This window comes from Podarcis liolepis (genome assembly GCF_965112155.1).
Source record: "Podarcis liolepis genome assembly, chromosome: 16".
NCBI classification, from domain to species: domain Eukaryota; kingdom Metazoa; phylum Chordata; class Lepidosauria; order Squamata; family Lacertidae; genus Podarcis; species Podarcis liolepis.
The window spans coordinates 29234413-29253724 of NC_139567.1; the positions used below are offsets into that span (position 1 = coordinate 29234413).

Below are 19312 nucleotides of genomic sequence, written 5' to 3' on the forward strand. Positions count from 1 at the left end.
TTGGAGATCGGGACCCACGTGCCCAGCCGGGAGCAGCGGGGAGAAAGGGGACCAGATATCGGGTTCCGGAGACTTTCAGAAAGAGGGAGGGCATGAGTCAGGAGTAGTCACGCCCACCTCGGGGAGCGATGAAACGATCAAGAGGAAAGTGGAGAGTTGGGCGCGCGCGCCAAGTTCAAATGTAGCGGAAGCTGGCGCAGTCAGCAGCCCAGAGAGTGAGCCGGGTCCCAAAGCCCGCCGCAAGGAGGCGGAAGGGTCAGGGGAGTCCGCGTCTGAAGAGAGTAGGAAGGGAGAGACCCAGGGGGGCAGAAGGACCCAGAGACGGAAGGAAAGGCGCAGGAGGTGGAGCAAGGCTAGGGTATTAAGCTGGTGCGCTAGAGGCGGAGACTCAGACGGGTCTTCGTCGTTCTGACCTAGAAGAAGTAGGGCTGCACATTGCAGTTTGGAAATGGAACCTGTAATCCAATAAAGACTCTTTGAAACTGAACGCTGGCTGACTTGGTCCTATGTGAGCTGGGACTGGGCGGCAGCCCTGACAACACACTAAAGATTGCTGTTTGGCCTCGCCTTCATCGAGTGCAATGAAGAGATGTTTCCATTTCCCATCCACTTCATAAACTCGAAGGTTATTTCAAAGCCATCCAAGTGCATAGCCATTGCTGCCTCCAGTGGCAGGGAGTTCCGTAAGAACAAAAGAAAAGCCCAGCTGCTGGATCATCCTGTTCCCACAGGGGCCAACCAGGTGCCCCCTTTGGGAAGCTCATAAGTAGGTCTCAAGCACAGGAGTGCTCTCCTCTCCTGTAGTTTCCAACAGCTGGTATTCAGAAGCATTGCTGCCTCCAGCTGACTAGTGGCTAGTAGCCATCAATAGCCCTCTCCCCCATGGCTTTGTCTAATCCCATTTTGAAGCTAACTTAGCTGGTGGCCATCATGGCAGAGGGAGGTGGGAAGGGACAGCCTGATGGGAAAGGGGGCCCAAGTGGGTTGATGCCAGGGAGACCTGCCCATGGCATTTTGCCAGGGGTCCATTGAGCCTGGCGCCAGGTCTGGACTTGACAAGGCAAGGGCGGGGAGGTGTCACTCATATGAAATTTTAAAAATGAGGTCTTTAAAATTTGTGTCCTGCCAGGGGAGGTAATGAGTGGCTGCTCCCAAGCCCACCCTTGGGTGTGACTAGGTAGCTAAGTAAGACACAGACTTGTGCTTCCATCCTCAGTTGGCAATCTCAGAGTCTTCCTGTGTTTGGCACACAGGGTCCTCCTTCACAACCTGGACACCAGATGGCAGCAGAAACAAGGTTGTGCCCACAGACCTCCTCCCTTCGTTTCATTCTCTCCTCCTCCACCTTCCAGAATTAATAAATGTTCTGTGATTTCAGAGAACTGGAAAACTCTGAGTTGCAGGGGCAAACTGTAGCCTGCAGGCACTGCTTGTGTCTCATTCCTGCCCCCCCCTTCCCTGAGTTTGCCTGTGAAATTAAATCTATTCCATTTATTTACTTACAACGGTTATAATCTCATTTTTTCCTGCAAAAGGTTCAAGTTCATCAGTTTTGTTTACTTAATTAAACGACATAGTTTTATTTGGATTTTGAATAAATGTGCAGTTAATTGTTAACTTTTTTGAATTTTATTGTATTATTATCTGCTGCAAACTGCAATTCTGAATAATGTTTTTTATACGGTAGGGGCACTGGAGATGAGTTCATGAAATCAAGGGGCCAGAAGAAGGTTGGGAATGATCATAGCTTATTGTGGGCTTCAGCAACATATAATTTCTCCTTTATAAAAAGTTTTCTGATTGAGCTGTGTTTCAAACCTCTGCACAAGTTAGGAAGGTGGTTGGAGGATGGATGGCGGCTAACGCATTGAGGTTGAATCCTGACAAGACAGAAGTACTGTTCTTGGGGGACAGGGGGCGGGCGGGTGTGGTGGACTTCCCAGTCCTGAATGGGGCAACTGTGCCTCTGAAGGACCAGGTGCGCAGCCTGGGAGTCATTTTGGATTCACAGCTGTCCATGGAGGCGCAGGTCAATTCTGTGTCCAGGGCAGCTTTCTACCAGCTCCACCTGGTACGCAGGCTGAGACGCTATCTGCCTGCAGACTGTCTTGCAAGAGTGGTGCATGCTCTGGTTATCTCCCACTTGGGCTACTGCAATGTGCTCTATATGGGGCTACCTTTGAAGGTGACCCAGAAACTACAACTAATCCAGAAAGTGGCAGCTAGACTGGTGAATGGGAGCAGCCGCCAAGACCACATAACACCGATCTTGAAAAACCTACATTGTCTCCCAGTATGTTTCCAAGCACAATTCAAAGTCTTGGTGCTGACCTTTAAAGCCCTAAACGGCCTCGGTCCAGTATACCTGAAGGAGCATCTCCACCTCCATTGTTCAACCCGGACACTGAGATCCAGTGCCGAGGGCCTTCTGGCAGTTCCCTCACTGCGAGAAGCCAAGTTACAGGGAACCAGTCAGAGGGCCTTCTCAGTAGTGGCACCCACCCTGTGGAACGTCCTCCCATCAGCTGTCAAGGAAATAAACAACTAGCTGACATTTAGAAGTCATCCTTGTTTAGGGAAGATTTTAATGACTGGTGTTTTAATGTATTTTTAATCTTTTGTTGGAAGCTGCCCAGAGTGGAAACCCAGCCAGATGGGCGGAGTATAAATAATAAATTATTATTATTATTATCGTCGTCGTCGTCATCAGCCACTTCATCATCGTTGCATGGGGTTGGACTAGATGACTCGTGATCCCTCCCAGCCCTACAGTTCTATGAGGTTGGAAGGATTGTGAGGATAGGGTGACCCTACAAAGGTGTCCCATCTAGAACAGGTAGAGTTGTCCTATGCCAGGACTTATGGAGTCAGGTAGCAATTTGGCCTACCATTCTGAGTGTGCCCACCTCCCCCATTCCTCTGGGGGCTTGCAACAGTTCAATTATTCATCCTTTGCTTTGTGGAGAGCCAGCTACGGCTGCATCAAGTCCATTAGCCCCATCTGGAACAGACCCCGAATGAAGGGGGGGGGCAGCTTTCCAGAAAGTGAATTAGAGAAGGACAAGGTGACGAGGCAGCAAAGTGGCGGCAGGGAAGGGGGAAAGGCACCACCCTTGGGGGGTTCTCATCAGATGCTTCTGTGCTAACTGGAGACAGATAGAGCTTGCAGCAATTAGGGAGGGGGAGGGAGCGGAAGGCAGCATCACTTCCAGCTTCACCTCATGCCAGGCAGGGCATGTTGAGGGTTAAGCTCTGGTGGGCCTGCACACCAGGAATGGTGTTGCAGCAATAACAGAAAGGCGTCAGCTGTGCTGGGACAAGCCAGCTCCATCGGACCTCAACTGCCGGCTGGGGGCAGCTATGCCATCAGAGGGAGAGACGGGAAGCAGGAGGCTTGGTTCCATCACCTTTGCCAAAAGCCCAGCTCCATCAGGCATCTCCTGCCCCTGCCAGCTGCTCAGTATAAGAACAGCTGTGTTAAGAATTGGTGCCTGAGTTTCATTCCTCCCCCTGCTTCCTTCCTTGTCCTTGTGCTTTTTTAGATTGTGAGCCGGAGGGCAGAGCCAGCCTTGCTTTCATTGATTGCATGTAACCTATTCTGGGAGCCTTCTGGCTGAAGAGTGGGATGCAAATGCAGTACTCTAAATAAATAAATGATAAATTTGTTTTATTTATTATTTCCTAAAATCTGTACACTGCTTGATTGCAAAAAACCTTGGGAGCTATTTTTATTTTATTTTTTGTAAAGCAGCCAGCTGTACTATAATTATATGTGTGTGTGTGTGTGTGTGTGCGCGCACACACACACACACACACACAAATAATAATAATAATAATAATAATAATAATAATAATAATAATAATGCTAGTGTGTGTTGTGGGAGCCTTCTAAGCTCTCTCTGCTTTCTTTCTTTTTTTGGGGGGGTGAGATATGGGACAAAATCTGTCCCCCCCCCAAATATTTCTTATTTCCACAATCATTTATTTTGGTGCAGTTGCTTTTAAATGCATCTTCCCAGTAAGTATAAATATAGTTTTATTCCTATTGTTATTACTTTGTGTCCCCTCGCCTCTGTGCTGGGGGGGGGGGGGGAATTGCCCACACTGCCCTAAATCTGGTGCTGCTGCTGATGTGTTTTTAGTTTATTGTGGTTTTAATTTTCTGACTGTTGATTGATTTTACTAATCAATCTAATTTTTTGTAAACCCCCTTTTTGCAGTTAAATTTCATAAAAGAAATACAACATATTTTCATATTATAGCATTAATATTTATTTGCATTTCCCTGCCCTGAGTCATTTTGGAAGCCAGCCACATCTTAAAAAGAGGGTTGCGAATTAACACAGTATTATTAATAATGATTATGGGATTAATAACGATTATGGGATTATAATAATTAACACAGCCGAGACGGGCCACCTGTCTAGCTCCACAGATGTTTCTGGACTCCACAGCTTCCCTCATCACCATCCCTAACCACTGGACCATGATGCCTGGGGCTGAGGGGAGTTGGAGCCCAGCAACAACCTCTGGAGGTCCGCACGCTCCCCACCCCTGCAAAGGAGGCAACCAGCCGCCTTCCAGATGTTTTGGACTACAACTCCCATCAGCCCCAGCGAGTGCGGTGGGGGGGAACTGCAGCTGTGGCCGATGGGAGTCGCAGTCCTGGCCGTTCGGAACGCAGCAAACTTTGTGGAAGGGCGGTGGCCGGCGCACGTGGAGGAAACGGGAGGAGCCTAGAGCCGCATCCAATCACAGAGGCGTTTTCTTGAATTCTCCCTCCTTTAGGCGGGGCTGCCGCGGAGACGCCCGGGGGATGCTCCCTTTCCGTCTGCGAGAGAAGGAAACGGGCGGGAAAGAAAGCCCCTCCCCTTTCGTCGCGGACGCCCAATCGCGGCGCCTCGGGCGGTGAGTGGCAGCCGCCGCGGACCAACGGGCGGGGCGAGTGGCGTTCCTGTCAGAAGGGCGGCCGGGGCCTCCTTCGCTTGTTTCCAGGCCGCCGCGGGGCGCTCGGGGGGCTCCTTCAGGCGCGTCGCCCGCCCGCTTCCCGAGGCCCCCCGGAGTTATCGGCGGGATGGTGGACGCCGCCGTGGCCGCCGAGCGGGACGCCTTCGAGAGGGGGCAGGTACCCTCCCGTGGGGCAGGGCGGGCGGGTCGGTGGTCGGAGAGGGGCAGCGGAGCCAGCGGGGCTGTGGTCGCCGCCGCCGACCCAAGGAGCTCCCCTGGCGAATACCCTTCTCAGGCTCAGTCTTTTATGTTGCTGGTGTTTATATTGGCCGCCGCCCCTTTTTATTATTTTATTTTATTTCTGCTTGCCGAGGTGACTCGAAGCTTAAAACTTTTAACGCTGGAACTGGTGGGCATCCAGTGAAGCTGAAATGTGGGGAGGATTCGGGGCAGAGAAAAGTCATTTCCACAGTGCCGCGTTAATCTCTGGAACTCTCTCCCACAGGAGGCAGTGACTGGCCAGCTTTAAAAAGAAGTTCGGGCAAGTTCATGGAAGGTCTTGCCAAAGGCTACTAGCCACAATGCCTAGGCTCTGCCTCGACAGCCAGAAGTACTAGTTGTTATTATAGTTATCAATTACGTGTATTAGCTGCTTTTCGTTTTACCAAAGTAACACAAAGTGACCTTCAGTTTTTTATTGTTGTTATTACCTGCACTCCTCCACACCCAAAGGTCCCAGTGTGGGTTACAGCAATTGAAATGCATTCCTAAAAACTGTTGAAAAGAAGTTAAAATTACAGCAGTTGGGTAGGTTTCTTAAAATATACACCTTAAGTGTCAGAAGCCGGGGCAAAGAGGTGCAAATTCGGCATCCTCTAGAATTTATGTAATGAACATATAAACAAACAAACATATGCATTAGAACCAGCATAAAATAAAATAAAAACAACCCATATATATATATATAACATGACTTCATACACACTTACTTCCCCCTCCCCTTAAGTGCTGTTGGAAAGCAAATAAATAATCAGGCATGTAGATCTTTTTAATAGTCATAGTAGGAAAAAGAAATGGAACAGTAACCCTAATCCACCCATTAAGAACACACGTACAAAAAATCCAAACTAAAACTGATAGCAGAAGAAAAAGGGGAGAGGAGGAAGTAAGCTCTAACAATACCTTAAGCAGGAACAGATTCAAAAGCTTGTTTATATATATATATATTAAAAAGGAAGTTTTTGAGTGCTGTTGGAATGCAAAGAAAAAGGAAGGTGGCCTAACCACAGAATAAAAGTTGTCACGTTCAGTGTTTACAATATCACAATCTTGCACTTGAACTCCCTTGTAATTGACCAAAGTAAAAACATAACAAAATCCAGATCATCCATCAGCCTTGACTTCCGACAGTAAATTTTTTTTGCATATGTGATCATCATTGGGGGGAGAGGGCTCAGCCCCCTGTCTAAGAGCCCTGCAACTGGATCAGACCAAAGGGTCTAGGCCAGCATCCTGTTCTCACAGAGGCGAACCAGGTGTTCCAATGCGAAGCCCACAAGCAGGAACTGAGTGTAACAACACTTTCCTCACTTCTGAATCACAGCAACTAGCATTCAGAAGCATATTGGTAGTTTCCTTTAGCAGAGATAGAAAATAGCCATTCTTGCCAGTAGCTGTTGATAGGCTTCCTCTCCATGAACATATCTAATCCTCTTTTTAAAAGTCATCCAAGTGGGTGGCTATCGCTGTGTCTTGTGGGAGCAAATTCCATAAAGATGTTTTCACTCCTCTGCAAACAACCACAGAGATCCCATGATGGACCACACCACGTGCAGCACTCATCATCCCTGTCTTCTGGCTATGCTGCCTGGGCTAATGGTGGTTAGGAGTTGGCTGGAATATCCAACATTTTGCATTTAAAACTAAGTTAAAACTATAGGCGTGTCCATAATGAAGAAGATGGTCCTTCAGGTAATTTGGTCCCAAACCATTGGGACCTGAATTGTGAAACCAGTACTTTATATGGAGCCCTGAAATCACTATAGACCAGTATGAGCATTTAAAACCCAATGCTTATTCAGTGGTACCTTGGGTTAAGTACTTAATTCATTCCGGAGGTCCATTCTTATCCTGAAACTGTTCTTAACCTGAAGCACCACTTTAGCTAATGGGGCCTCCCACTGCTGCCGCGCCACCGGAGCATGATTTCTGTTCTCATCCTGAAGGAAAGTTCTTAACCTGAAGCACTATTTCTCGGCTGTAACCTGAAGCGTATGTAACCTGAAGCATATGTAACCCGAGGTACCACTGTACAGTATAATTAGACTAACAGCTTTTTGACAGAGATTTGGCTGTGCTGTATAACAAACCAATAGGAGTTCAGAAAGGAGCAGTTATTTGCTGTGTCAATTGGGCTCTCATGACATGGCAAAGTGAACCAGAGGCTAATCAGTTTCCTTGTAGCTGCATCTTGCAGCTGCTGTTGCACTAAGAATTATCTGTTTTACTACATTTTTGCCCTGAGCAGCCTAATCGGAACAAGATAAGATAAGAATCGAATGTAAATAAATAAATAAACACCAAACCAAAAGGAGAAAAGAAAGGGATAGAAGGGTAATTCATTTATATGGAGACATGTCCTGTCTGAATAATTATAAAGGTAAAGGTAGCCCTGACCATTAGGTCCAGTCGTGACCGACTCTGGGGTTGCGGCGCTCATCTCGCTTTATTGGCCGAGGGAGCCGGCGTTTGCCGCAGACAGCTTCCGGGTCATGTGGCCAGCATGACTAAGCCACTTCTGGCGAACCAGAACTGCGCACGGAAACGCCGTTTACCTTCCCGCCGGAGCGGTACCTATTTATCTACTTGCACTTTGACGTGCTTTCAAACTGCTAGGTTGGCCGGAGCAGGGACCGAACAACAGGAGCTCACCCTGTAGTAGGGATTCGAACCGCCGACCTTCTGATCAGCAAGTTCTAGGCTCTGTGGTTTAACCCACAGCGCCACCTGTGTCCCTGAATAATTATACAAGCATCTAAATTGCAATGTGTGCCCCATTTCACTTGAAATTATCCAGTATGTGAGTTTAGCACCCTTAAAATTCAAACAGGCTGCCCCCCCCCCCCAGGAGGCAATACTAGCAGGAATCAGATTTTCTTCTGAGCAATAAGCTGTTCTGATATTGATTTGTTTTGTTAGATTATTTGGGTTTGCTTTGCAAAATAACACCATAAATGTTAAATGGAGTGCAAACAAAGAGTCTTGTGAGGACCTGGAAGAAGTGTTCTGGATGTGAGATGGCAGGGTTGGATAGGGGTTTTTTAATTCCTAGATAACATGATCAAACTTCTGCAAGGCATATCAAGTTGTCTGCTCTTTTAAGCTGCGTCAGTCTCAGCTCTGTAGATGAAGGTGTGAAATGGAAGTGAAAGGTTTGAGAGAACAAATAGCTTGACTACTGTGAAAACAGGATGCTGCGCTAGCTGGGCCACTGGCCTAAATCAGCTGCAGGGCTATTCTTAGGTTCAGGAAGGGAAGCCTGGGTGCTGAAATACGGTACTGTACTTACTGTTGTGCTGTTTGGATATCTCAGGGAGAGAGCCTTCCCAACACAAGGAAGGGATGGAGATGGGTACTGTATCTTATTAAATTAATGTTCTCATTGTAAAACACAGCAGCCCAGGGAAATAGAAACTGCAGCTCTGTCTGTGTGAAGTTCTGCATATCACTTTTTAGTTAACCTCAAAGAGTATCCAAAGTTACGGTTAGAACACATATTGGACTAGATGAGCATTTAGTCTGATCCAGCAAGGATCTTACTTTCTTGCGGAAGCAGGGGACAAATCTGGGAGACTTTTTGTTTGTGATATGGCTCGTTTTTCTGAGCATTTTGGTGTATGATATGCTTTTGTTGCAATATGTTTGAGGTTAAACACATTTCTGAGCCATCTTGACTAGTCTAAAAAAAGAAAGAAAGAAAAGGGGAAGACTTTTTAGGGCTTCCTAGCAAAAGAAAGAAAACACCTTTAAAACCCTTGCTTTCTGGCCTCCTGCAAGGATGAAAAGAAAGGAAATTCACAGTAAGTCCAACTTCCCGTTTATGCAGTCTGGGGATTTGACATTTTCCACAAGGGAAGTGCATATATTTGTTGCATTGCTTATTGCACTTTGCTTTATCTTTATATAGTGTTCTGTGTCAGCAGCAGGCAAATGCTTACAGAGCAAATAAATAATGGTTGTGGGGAGGTAGATAAAGGAAGACCAGCTTCAGTCCACAGATGGCCTCCAGCTAAAGGTAACAAACTAACAGAGACTAGAGAGAAGACAGCAGCTAGGCAGAAAATTGAAAGTGACCTTGCTGCTTCTCAGTGGAAAGTGAAAGGTTATTAGGCTGTGGTGTGAAGGTGAGGGAAAGGGCTTTGTGTAGTTGCTATTCTTTTCCTTCCTTTAGGTAAGAGAGTATTTGGAGTTATCTCCTGAAAAGACTATAATAGTTATGAAATCCATATTGCCCTTTTTCACACAGATCTCTTCTCCCCCCGCCCCCTCCAATTCTGGGTGATATGCCAAGTCCTAATGGGCTTTCTGTTAAATGAAAGAGGCTCAGCCAAAAGAGAGATGCAACTGTGTGGCTTGCTTTTCTTCCTTTGCACAGCTTCAGATTCCATCTTCAGCTATCACGTGGAGGAAATCAGCTACGGAAAACTGCAGAAACTGACTGCCTTCCTAGAAATTAGTACAAACACTGCACCTGCAAATAAGAGGCTGACCAAAGTTATTGTAAGGTGTATCAGTAGGTTCTTGGTCGTTTGCTGTTTCTTCATTTTCTGTTTTCTGACACTTGGTTCCTATAGCTAGACAGCAGTATATTTATAATACTGAGTGCAGTGATGACTGGGAAAGAGAGTTAGCTGGAAGTCCCACATATTCAAGGCACGTGCCCTGCAGCACGTGATTAATCCTGACACCTGCAAAACATTCTCCTTTTTTACCAGGGTGCCTGCCAATTGTTAGATGTAGATAGACCATGCAGCCCTTGGAAGGTTAAATAACAGGCAGGGCAAAGTGCCCAGCTTGGCTTCTGTGTCCTGGTTTTGTCCAGCTCACCTACCACATCTGCCCACAGGAAGCAATGAGTAGTGCAATGCCTGTGAACCAGTGAATGATCCATGCCATGGGACAACTGAATTTCTGCCTAGCATGGCAGGAACTGTATATGAAACGCTGAGGATGAGAAACAAGGTGACAGGAAGATGGAACAGGATTGCAAAGGACATGTGGGGATGGGGGTAGATGCAAAGCACAAGCAGTGAAGAGACTCCCTAAATGCTAGGAAATCTGTTCACCAGTGAGAATGGATAAATGCACCCGGGAGACCAGTGCTTAGACATACAAAGGCAGATGTGGCTTTTATCCAGAAAATGTCACATTAGCTTATCTGAAACTCCCTGTTTCAGGTGTAAAAGCATTGCATGCCCCTTCCTATCCGGCTAACGAAAGGACTTGATGAAATATTAAATACTGTTCTCTTGCAGGAAACACATGACATATAGAAGGAAAGAGCCAATTGTGCACACATGTGAACTAAAAGACCCATGAGTAACCTGCTTCTTCATTGTCTGGATACACTGCTTTGAAACTTTGGTGATTAAGCTGTTAAAAAATAGCTGAAAGAAATAAACAAGACTTTTATATTATTAAGAAATTTGTATACCACCCTTTGCCAAAAGGTCACAGGGTACTTTTCAACCTAATAACACAAGAACTTCAAACAATTATTTAAATAAAACTCATAATAAAAACAGCAGTGGCATGTTTTTGACCGCCACTGCTCCCCTCACCCAAAAGCCTGCTAGGAAAGTAGGCCATGGTAATGGTGGTGGTGGCACACCTAACAGGCATTTGCATCACCATCACTCTGACTAAAAAGTGTATTAGTGAAGACAAGACATGGGTTATGGCAAGTTTGGCCATTTGGAAATGGGCAGAAAATGGACTGGTCTTGAGCATTGGCTGTTGATTCCAAGTAACTCACGTGAAGGGAACTTAAAGCAGATTTGCTCAGTGTGCCCTACAGTTGACATGCTGTTGTGTGGCTTCTGTCACTCAGACTTTACCAAGGCAAGGCAACTCTCTTAGGAATAGTCTGGCAATTGGAATGTTTTGCTGGGGATGCTTGTGCTGCTTTTGTGTATATCTGGCTGCCCAGATGTAGCGTCCTTGCTGAAGGTAGTGTATAATAAGCCACTGAGCGGGCAGGCATGTAGAGTCCCCATCCACAAACTGACACTTGTCATATGAGGGATAATTGGTAGGGGAAAGGCTTGAGGACAAGGTGGCTTGCTTGTGGATGCTTGAGGCACATCATTTCATGCTGACCCCTGGGAAACCTGGAAAGGTGATGGAAAAATGGTTCTCTTTAGAAGGTGCTATAAAGTATATTTTTAAAAGAAGAAGAAGAAGTTGTTTGCCAGTATTTGAAGAGATGTACTAGGAGAAGGAAAGGATTTCAGATACAAATGTAAATTAAAAGCACAGCAAGTTCTTGGGCCTCGTATCTGTTTTATGTCATTCTGCAAAGACCATAGCACTTGTGTGATCTCAGCATGGGGTGGGACAAACACTATATGGAAGAAGGAAAAGCCCACACATACAGACAAGACAAACTGAACGAAGGAATCTTTCCTGCCCTGTTGTATCACAATAGAAATCAAAACGCTTACCGTATTTTTCGCCCCATAGGACGCACCGCCCCATAGGACGCACCTAGATTTGGGGGGGGGATAAAGGGGGGGGGTTCCCCAGGCACGGGGGAAGCCCGGGTTTCCCCCGACCCCAGCCCCCAGAACAGGCTGCTGCCTGCAAGCCTTGCGAGCCCGGCGGGTCCTCCCGCCGGGCGTGTGAGGCTTGCGGACATCTGCCCGGAGCACGGGGCGTGCTCCGCAGCCCCGTGCTTGGGGCTGCAGGCTGCCGCCCGGTGGGACCTCCCGCCGGGCGTGCGAGGCTTGTGGATAGCTTCCTGAAGCCTGGAGAGCAAGAGGGGTTGGTGCGCACCGACACCTCTCGCTCTCCAGGCTTCAGCAAAAGCCTGCATTCGCCCCATAAGATGCACACACATTTCCCCTTCATTTTGGAGGGGGGAAAGTGCGTCCTATGGGGCGAAAAATACGGTAAGTACCGTAAGTTTGCTTTCCACAGGTAACATGAGCAAAGCTGAATGGTAGTGGGAAATGTTCATTTTCCTTCAGACACAGTGCATTGTATCAAACGAAATTCTACTCTGAGTAGGTCTAATTTAGTGGACCAAATTTAGTCATATCTATTCATTTCAGTGGGCCTTAGAACTTAGTTGGTTACACCCAATATATGCTTCTAATAATGTCCTGGAGAGCTGGTTGTTCGTTGCTTCTTATTTGCTCTTATGCACATTATTCCTGGCTCGTGCCTTGTATGAGCCCCATGCCAATTCACCACTGCAAAGGCCATGCATGGATTAAACAGGATTTGTTAGTTTTATCTAAATACTGACTTACTAATAAAAGCATTAAAACCCCAAACCACCTGCTCTTTACTCCTTTTTGAAATTTGAGCCATCCACCAGTTTTGCTAAGAAGTTAAATTTGTACACAGGAAACTGGGTTCTCTGAAATTGCCGCAGTGTTGCTATATATAAAAATAAATCTCTGTTCTGAACAGCTATTTAAAGAATTGACATCAGTACAGACAGACCAAAAAAAGCAAGTGCTTTTGTCATTGGCAGGTGATAACATGGGAAGAAGCCAGAAGCATGCCCATTTTTTCAGTTTGGCTACTGCGGAATTAGTTTATCAGTCTTTACCATCTTAAACTGGTGTTTAAGAGAGAGCCTTTTTTAACCTGTGGGCCACTTTCCCTTCTGGCCACCTGCCAGTGGGGGGGGGGGCAGAGGCAAATGAATGTAAAAGTTCCCTTTATACAGTAAACTACCTTCTACACACATACACACATCCCTCTGTATTCTCCATCTAGGCAAGCAAGAGGCACTATCAGAATTCAGTGACACATTCCACCCAGACAAAATCACTTGGTGTGAAGTGTGACCATTGACAAGTTCTGAGGGCCAGATAGAGGGGGTCTGAAGGACTGCATGTGGCTCCTAGTCTTGAGGTTCTCCACCCTTGCTCCAAAGATCTGTGTGGATCTGGCATAATATACTAAATACCTATGCTTAATTTCATGGGAAGAATTTCCCCCACTGACTATTCATGCAAGTGCTGGGCCAGGCCAAGCAATTTAATCTATGAGATTATGGACCATAAAAATTGCCCTGCAGGCTCAGATCAGATGTCCATCCAGCTGTGCATTGTGTATTTTATTTGTAACCAGTTAGATGCTTGCTGGAAGCTCACAAAGAGGGTGACATGGTGAGAGCATTCTCTCTTGATGTGGAGGTTGCACTTTAGCTGTCATATCTTGACACCATTAGAAGCCTTCTTTCTACATGCATATTTTTGTAAAAGCACTTCATTGTAACATCCTTCAGGATATGTTTAGTAAATTGAGGCTGTTTCCTAAGCCTGTGAAGCCCTATTCCTTAATCTTAGGATATGCATGCTTTCCTGCTTTCCATTGCACAAATTGGTGTTGAAGAAATATGGTGAATGAAGCAGGATGCATTTAATGGATCAAATATGTCACCTTTAAGTATCCTAGGGAATTGGGAGCCACAGATATGCAGGTGAATGTCATTGTTCACTTGGTATTAAAGTGTGGAATTAATCTCTTTAGTTACTGGAGTAGTCCCTGTTCTACTTCCAGTACTGGGTACTGTCTTCAGAGATTGGAGGATGGTAGGAACTGGTCATGTTTGGGTACTTGATTATCATCTTCCAAAGCAATTACTCTATTCTTAACTTAAAAATGAAAAGCGTAATGCTGGTGGTCAACAAAAGAGGTAAGGCAAATCTTTAAAAATGTAGTATAAACACTGACAATTGGGAAACACTGGCTTGCTAGTGTTCCAGTTGGAGAACAACCTTTACCAAAGGTGTCATGGACTTTGAAGATGCTCAGACTGAGGACAAAAGGGGGAGGCACACTTGGCAAACCCTCATCATGATCAACTCCCGCCCAGAAACATGTGTCCCCACTGTGGAAGGATGTGTAGATCCAGAATTGGCCTCCACAGTCACTTACGGACTCACTGTTAAGGGAGTCATGGAAGACAATCTTACTCAGCCACGAGTGATTGCCAAAGAAGAAGACGACATTGGCTGACAGAGGTGCAAGCACACATCCTCTGAAACAAGATGGATTGTGAGGGGCACTCTACATAATAGTCAATTTCTTATCCTGACTTTTGCTGGACTGTGTATTTTTAGTGCTCTTCTCACAGCAGTTTGCGAATAGTTTAGCTTTGAGTTCAGCATTCCTTTCCACACATTTCAAGCTCCGAGTACCCAACAAAAGAACCGTTACAGTACTTTGAAATGTTCTTAATTTGGTGGCTGAAGGACAGAGCCACAGATGAATGACAAAAGTAAGATGTTTGAGGGTAAGGCTTCAGAACAAGGGTGGGGGAGGGAGTTGAGCTTGAAGTTCTGATTCCTCCAAAGGTGAAAGAGGAAAGACATTAATGTGGTCTTCATTAGTGGGCTAGTCAGAAGCCTACCGTATTTTTCGCCCTATAGGACGCACTTTTTCCCCCTCCAAAAATGAAGGGGAAATCTGGGTGCGTCCTATGGGGCGAATGCAGGCTTTTGCTGAAGCCTGGAGAGCGAGAGGGGTCGGTGCGCACCGACCCCTCTTGCTCTCCAGGCTTCAGGAACACATCCGCAGCCTAGGCAGCCCTACGGGAGGTCCGGCAGGGATGTCTAGGCTGCTGATAGCAGCCTGCTGCCCGGCGCAAGGGGCGCCCTGAAGCAGAGCGCCCCCACGCCAGGCAGACATCCGCAGCATGGGGAGCCTTGCAGGAGTTCCCCGCAAGGCTCCCCACGCTGCGGATAGCAGCCTGCCGCCCGGCGGGCGGGGCGCCCTGAAGCAGAGCGCCCCCGCGCCGGGCAGACATCTGCAGTGTGGGGAGCCTTGCAGGAGTTGCCCGCAAGGCTCCCCACGCTGCGGATAGCAGCCTGCTGCCCAGCGTGAGGGGCACCCTGAAGCAGAGCGCCCCCCGCGCCAGGCAGACATCCGCAGCGTGGGGAGCCTTGCAGGAGTTCCCCGCAAGGCTCCCCACGCTGCGGATAGCAGCCTGCCACCCCGCAGGGGGGGTGCCCTGATGCAGAGCGCCCCTCGCGCGGGGCAGACATCGGCCAGCCCCACAAGCTCGGGGAACAGCAGGGAGGCGCAGCGCCGCCATCCCGCTGTTCCTTGACCTGGTTCTGTTTCCCCGACCTGCTTTGGGGGGGGAAATAAAGGGGGGGAAATTTCCTTTATTTTCCCCCAAAAAAACTAGGTGCGTCCTATGGGACGGAGCGTCGTATGGGACAAAAAATACGGTAGTTTGACTGCAGGAGGGAGCCTTCCTGTAGGTTGTAGTTTTGAGCAACTGCAGTTTGGAGAATGAAACCGGCTGAGGCCATTACTGGAAAATGAAGGTGGCTTAGATTCTGCTGGGGCTGGCTTTCATCTATGTTGGAGATACACAGGTGAACTATGTCTCTCACTGCCTATAAACATCCCTTTCCGCATAAGGAGAGCTAGTTAATATGTGTGCGCTCTTTCTGGTCTAGTTATGTTTGCTGTAGCTGGGAGTGATGGCTTCTGTGAACTCAGGTGGAAATGTCCACTGGGCTTGGGTGGCATCGGCTACTATCCCGTTGAACATGGGCTGGGAAGTACATTCCTGGAGGTGCTGTATGTGTGATATTGCTTGCATTGGCCACCGACCCCAGTGAACAACAGGAGGTCTGAGGTGATTCAGTAGAGCAAGTCTTTTCATCTTGCCTCTTCCACAAATGTGCCCTGTGAGAAGGTGGGCCACCCAAGGCCAACACTTGCTTCTGCTTAGGTATACAAAATATGAATTTGTTAGGCTGTCTACAAAGGGAAAGAGAGGATTTTGGTGCAGAAAACAGTTTGGGGTAAGGAAACAAGAGCTAGCTTGGTTGTTTGGATAGGGTCTGGGTGATGCTGTCTGATTGTGCAGGCACGTTAAGACTTCAGTGGAAAGGCAGCTGAGATGAACCTTAAGCATGGAGGGTCAGCAGTACCAACCCCACAGTGGCATTCTCATTTCCTGTCCCTCAGGGTCCCTTCCCAGCATGCCGATTTCACAGCCTGGTGCTTGCTTTTGCAGGATGACCTAATTCCTTTGTAGCGAAGAGGCTGCATCCCCTGAAAGACCAAGCTGTAAGCTGCTCTGCGAATAGCTCCATTATTCTGGCAGCTGGTGTAGGCAGCTATCAATTCCTGCACGGCAGAAGATGGCATATTAAATATTTACCATACAGAAATGACGCAACTGGCAACAAACAAAGGATCTATTAGGGGGTTGGGAATTTGCTCTGGGGTTTGGGAGAGCAACTTCCTCTCATTTAAAAAGTGTTTGCACTCAAAGTGTTTGCTCTCAAAAGAAAGTGCAACATTTATCTGGTTTTTACCTATTCAGAGTGGCTTGAAAACAGTGAAACTTGTAAAAATTCACGATGGAAGAATGGAGAATGAAATTAATGGATTATGCAGAACTTGATAAATTAACAGGAAAAATCCGAAATCTACGGGACCATAAGTTCACTGAGGAGTGGAGTAAATTTGTAGATTATCTGAAAAGTATATGCGATGAACAAACAACGTTTGTGGGTTTGCAAGAAGTTCTGTGAAGGAATGATATTAGAAGTATTGTAAAAAAGGGAATAGGGAGGAGGAAGGTTCTCTAAAAGGCAATATTAAATTAGGTAATGCGTAAGAAAGAATTAAAACGGAGGATTCGCAGAAGAGCTGAGGGAAGTCCAAAAGAATGTATTCGTACAAACTTTTATTATGTGTTTTTATAATTTTGTATTGTAAAATGAATAAAAAATATTATAAAAAAAGAAACTTGTAAAAATTCAGTTCTGGAAAAGCTGATTAACTGCACCTAAAAGGCAGCCTGGAAGACCTTGGCCACTAGCAGCTCACACTCTTTGCCTTGAGAGGGTTCATTGCTTAATGGCCATGATGGCCTCAGGGCATGAGTAGCTGTGGGTTACTGGCACATTGTCTAGATGGCTGCAAATTAGAAGTTTACTATACTCAGGATACACGCAAAGGCTTAAGCTGTGGCTCAGGGTAGTTGTGTCTGTTGGGAATAGTGATTGGACTTGCTTTCCTTACCGCTTCATTTAATGTTGAAAGGATTTTATTTTATTTTCCCTCTTGTGACTCTGTATATTGGTGTTTTGTGGTTAATGTGACTGCTTGGAACAGGTGTTGCCGCAGCCAACTTGATAATTGCACACAGACAATTTATAGGCTGTGTGTGAGGGGTGCATAAGACAAATCTTTCTCTTTCTTTCCTTGTGGCATCTGAATGTTTCCTCTACGTTTTAGAGGTTGGCTGGTGAGGATCATAGTATGAGTTCTTAAGCTAACAGTTCTAAATTTAGGCACCTTGGTTTTTTCCAGTCTGCCCACAGCCCAAATCCATGATGTTGCCTGCCACATGGAGCCCAAACTGGCACTGCTTCTGCCAAAAGTGGCACTGCTTCTGCCAAAATCCATGATGCTGCCTGCCACATGGAGCCAAAACTGGCAATACCTCTGCCAAAAATTGTGGTGGGCTGCTGGGAATTTGAAAAACATATGGCTCTGAATCATATGGGAAATGTCTTTGTCCAAGATAGTGGAACTGTTAAACCTTGGCCCTTGTCAGAGGATCTCCCTCCTTAAGAAGCTGTTCATATCCTTGGAGGTGAGAGTGGGTGGTGGGAGCTATCCAGTGGAGTCTTTCTGTGACATTGGCCTACCAGAAGTCACTTGTACCACAGCAAGTCTTATAGGAGGCTTCACTGATGGCATCCTTTGCTCTTTCATAATTAGACTTTGTTAAGGACCTTTTCCCTCCCTTGAACATGCTACAGAACATGGTACTTCTTTTCTGAATGGCTGTTAATGGGTCATGATGATTTGAGTAAGCCCCTGTGCAGGTGTTGCGATCATCTTCTCTTCCATCCACAAACTTCCTCTTATTTATTTGTGCCATTCTGCTTTTCACCAGTAGAAGGCAATAAGTGATTGCTGCTGGTGATCCCAGGTTGAGGAGGGCCAGATCATCCTGAACTCTGGGGTTTTCTGGAATGGCAACAGAACATACAGAATTTAGGCTCAAAAGTAGTAAGTTGGGAGCAACTGGTAATCCTGAAACTCATGAAGACACATAGGATGCCATTGGGGGGGCAGGAAAGCTTCTGGTGGGCTTGGTGTGAAACCTCTTCCTTACACTGTCCAACTTCCCCAGCCTGTTATTCACTGTGTTCATATTAGTTTAGATTTCCTTTTTTTGCTGTACTGTCCAGAAGGGCTCCTAGCGCTTGTATGGTATCTGTGCTTCTTGAAAGCAGAAATGAGCGCTAGGGAAGGGGAATCATGCAAATCGAACATGTAAATACTATTAAATGATAACTAGTTTGTTATTAAATAAAGTGGATATGAGTACATATTAGCCCATCCTTGTATTTAATTACTTGCATGGCAGCCACACGCAACAAGGAATTGCATTCAGGCTGGCTGAGGAAGGAGGGACCCAGCATAGAAACCCAAAATATTCACGTTGCGCACTGAAGAGAAATACTGTAGTTGTTTTTCAGGGATTCACTGGTGACTTATGATTTACATCTTCAGGGTGAAGCCTCTGTCTAGAGTCTTTGGGGGGTTCCAGAGGCAAGCCTAGCAGAGTCCCTTCTGGATTTCCACTGCTGTTTGAGAGTAAATATTGATCAGGCTCACTCTGAAAACAGCTTTGTCAAACACCTGTGCTCTGCAGAGTGCTGTTGGGTTAGCTGCCCTGAGAGAGGTGGTTGTTGTGGCATCACCCTAGATAAGTGCTTCACAAACATTTTGAAGTGGAACCTACCTGCAAACTTACTGAACCTTTCAGGACCCACTTGTAAACCATCAACGCCTTTCATCAATGCCTTTCAAGCCTTCTACAAGCCTTTCTTTTAAAAGGGTCTCAACAGTAATGGTGTGCTAGTGGTCAAAGCCCCTGGAACAAAAGCCCCTCATTATGCAACCCACCCAGGAAGATGTTGGGACTTTCACATTAAGAAGCACTGCCCTGGACTCCCAGCGCAACTGATGGGAAGATAGTATGTTAACCTACTTCTACACAGATGCATCCTAATTCACAGTAATCCGTTCCTCGTACCAGTTGTGTTGTCTTGTTATCCTGCCAGAGAGGTTGTGTTCAGAG

General features: G+C 46.6%; 1 protein-coding gene across 2 annotated transcripts in view; it reads left to right on the forward strand.

Annotated features, from left to right (window-relative positions):
- The first annotated feature begins 4916 nt into the window (after positions 1-4916).
- Positions 4917-19312, forward strand: part of HIP1 (huntingtin interacting protein 1) — a 66830-nt gene continuing 52434 nt past the window's right edge. Inside the window, exon 1 of one of the 2 annotated variants that reach the window (XM_083479198.1) lies at positions 4917-5125. In XM_083479198.1, coding sequence (XP_083335324.1) covers positions 5075-5125 — 51 coding nt within the window. In that variant the 5' untranslated portion in view covers positions 4917-5074. The remainder of the gene's footprint in view (positions 5126-19312) is intronic. The other variant, XM_083479201.1, reaches the window with a different exon arrangement.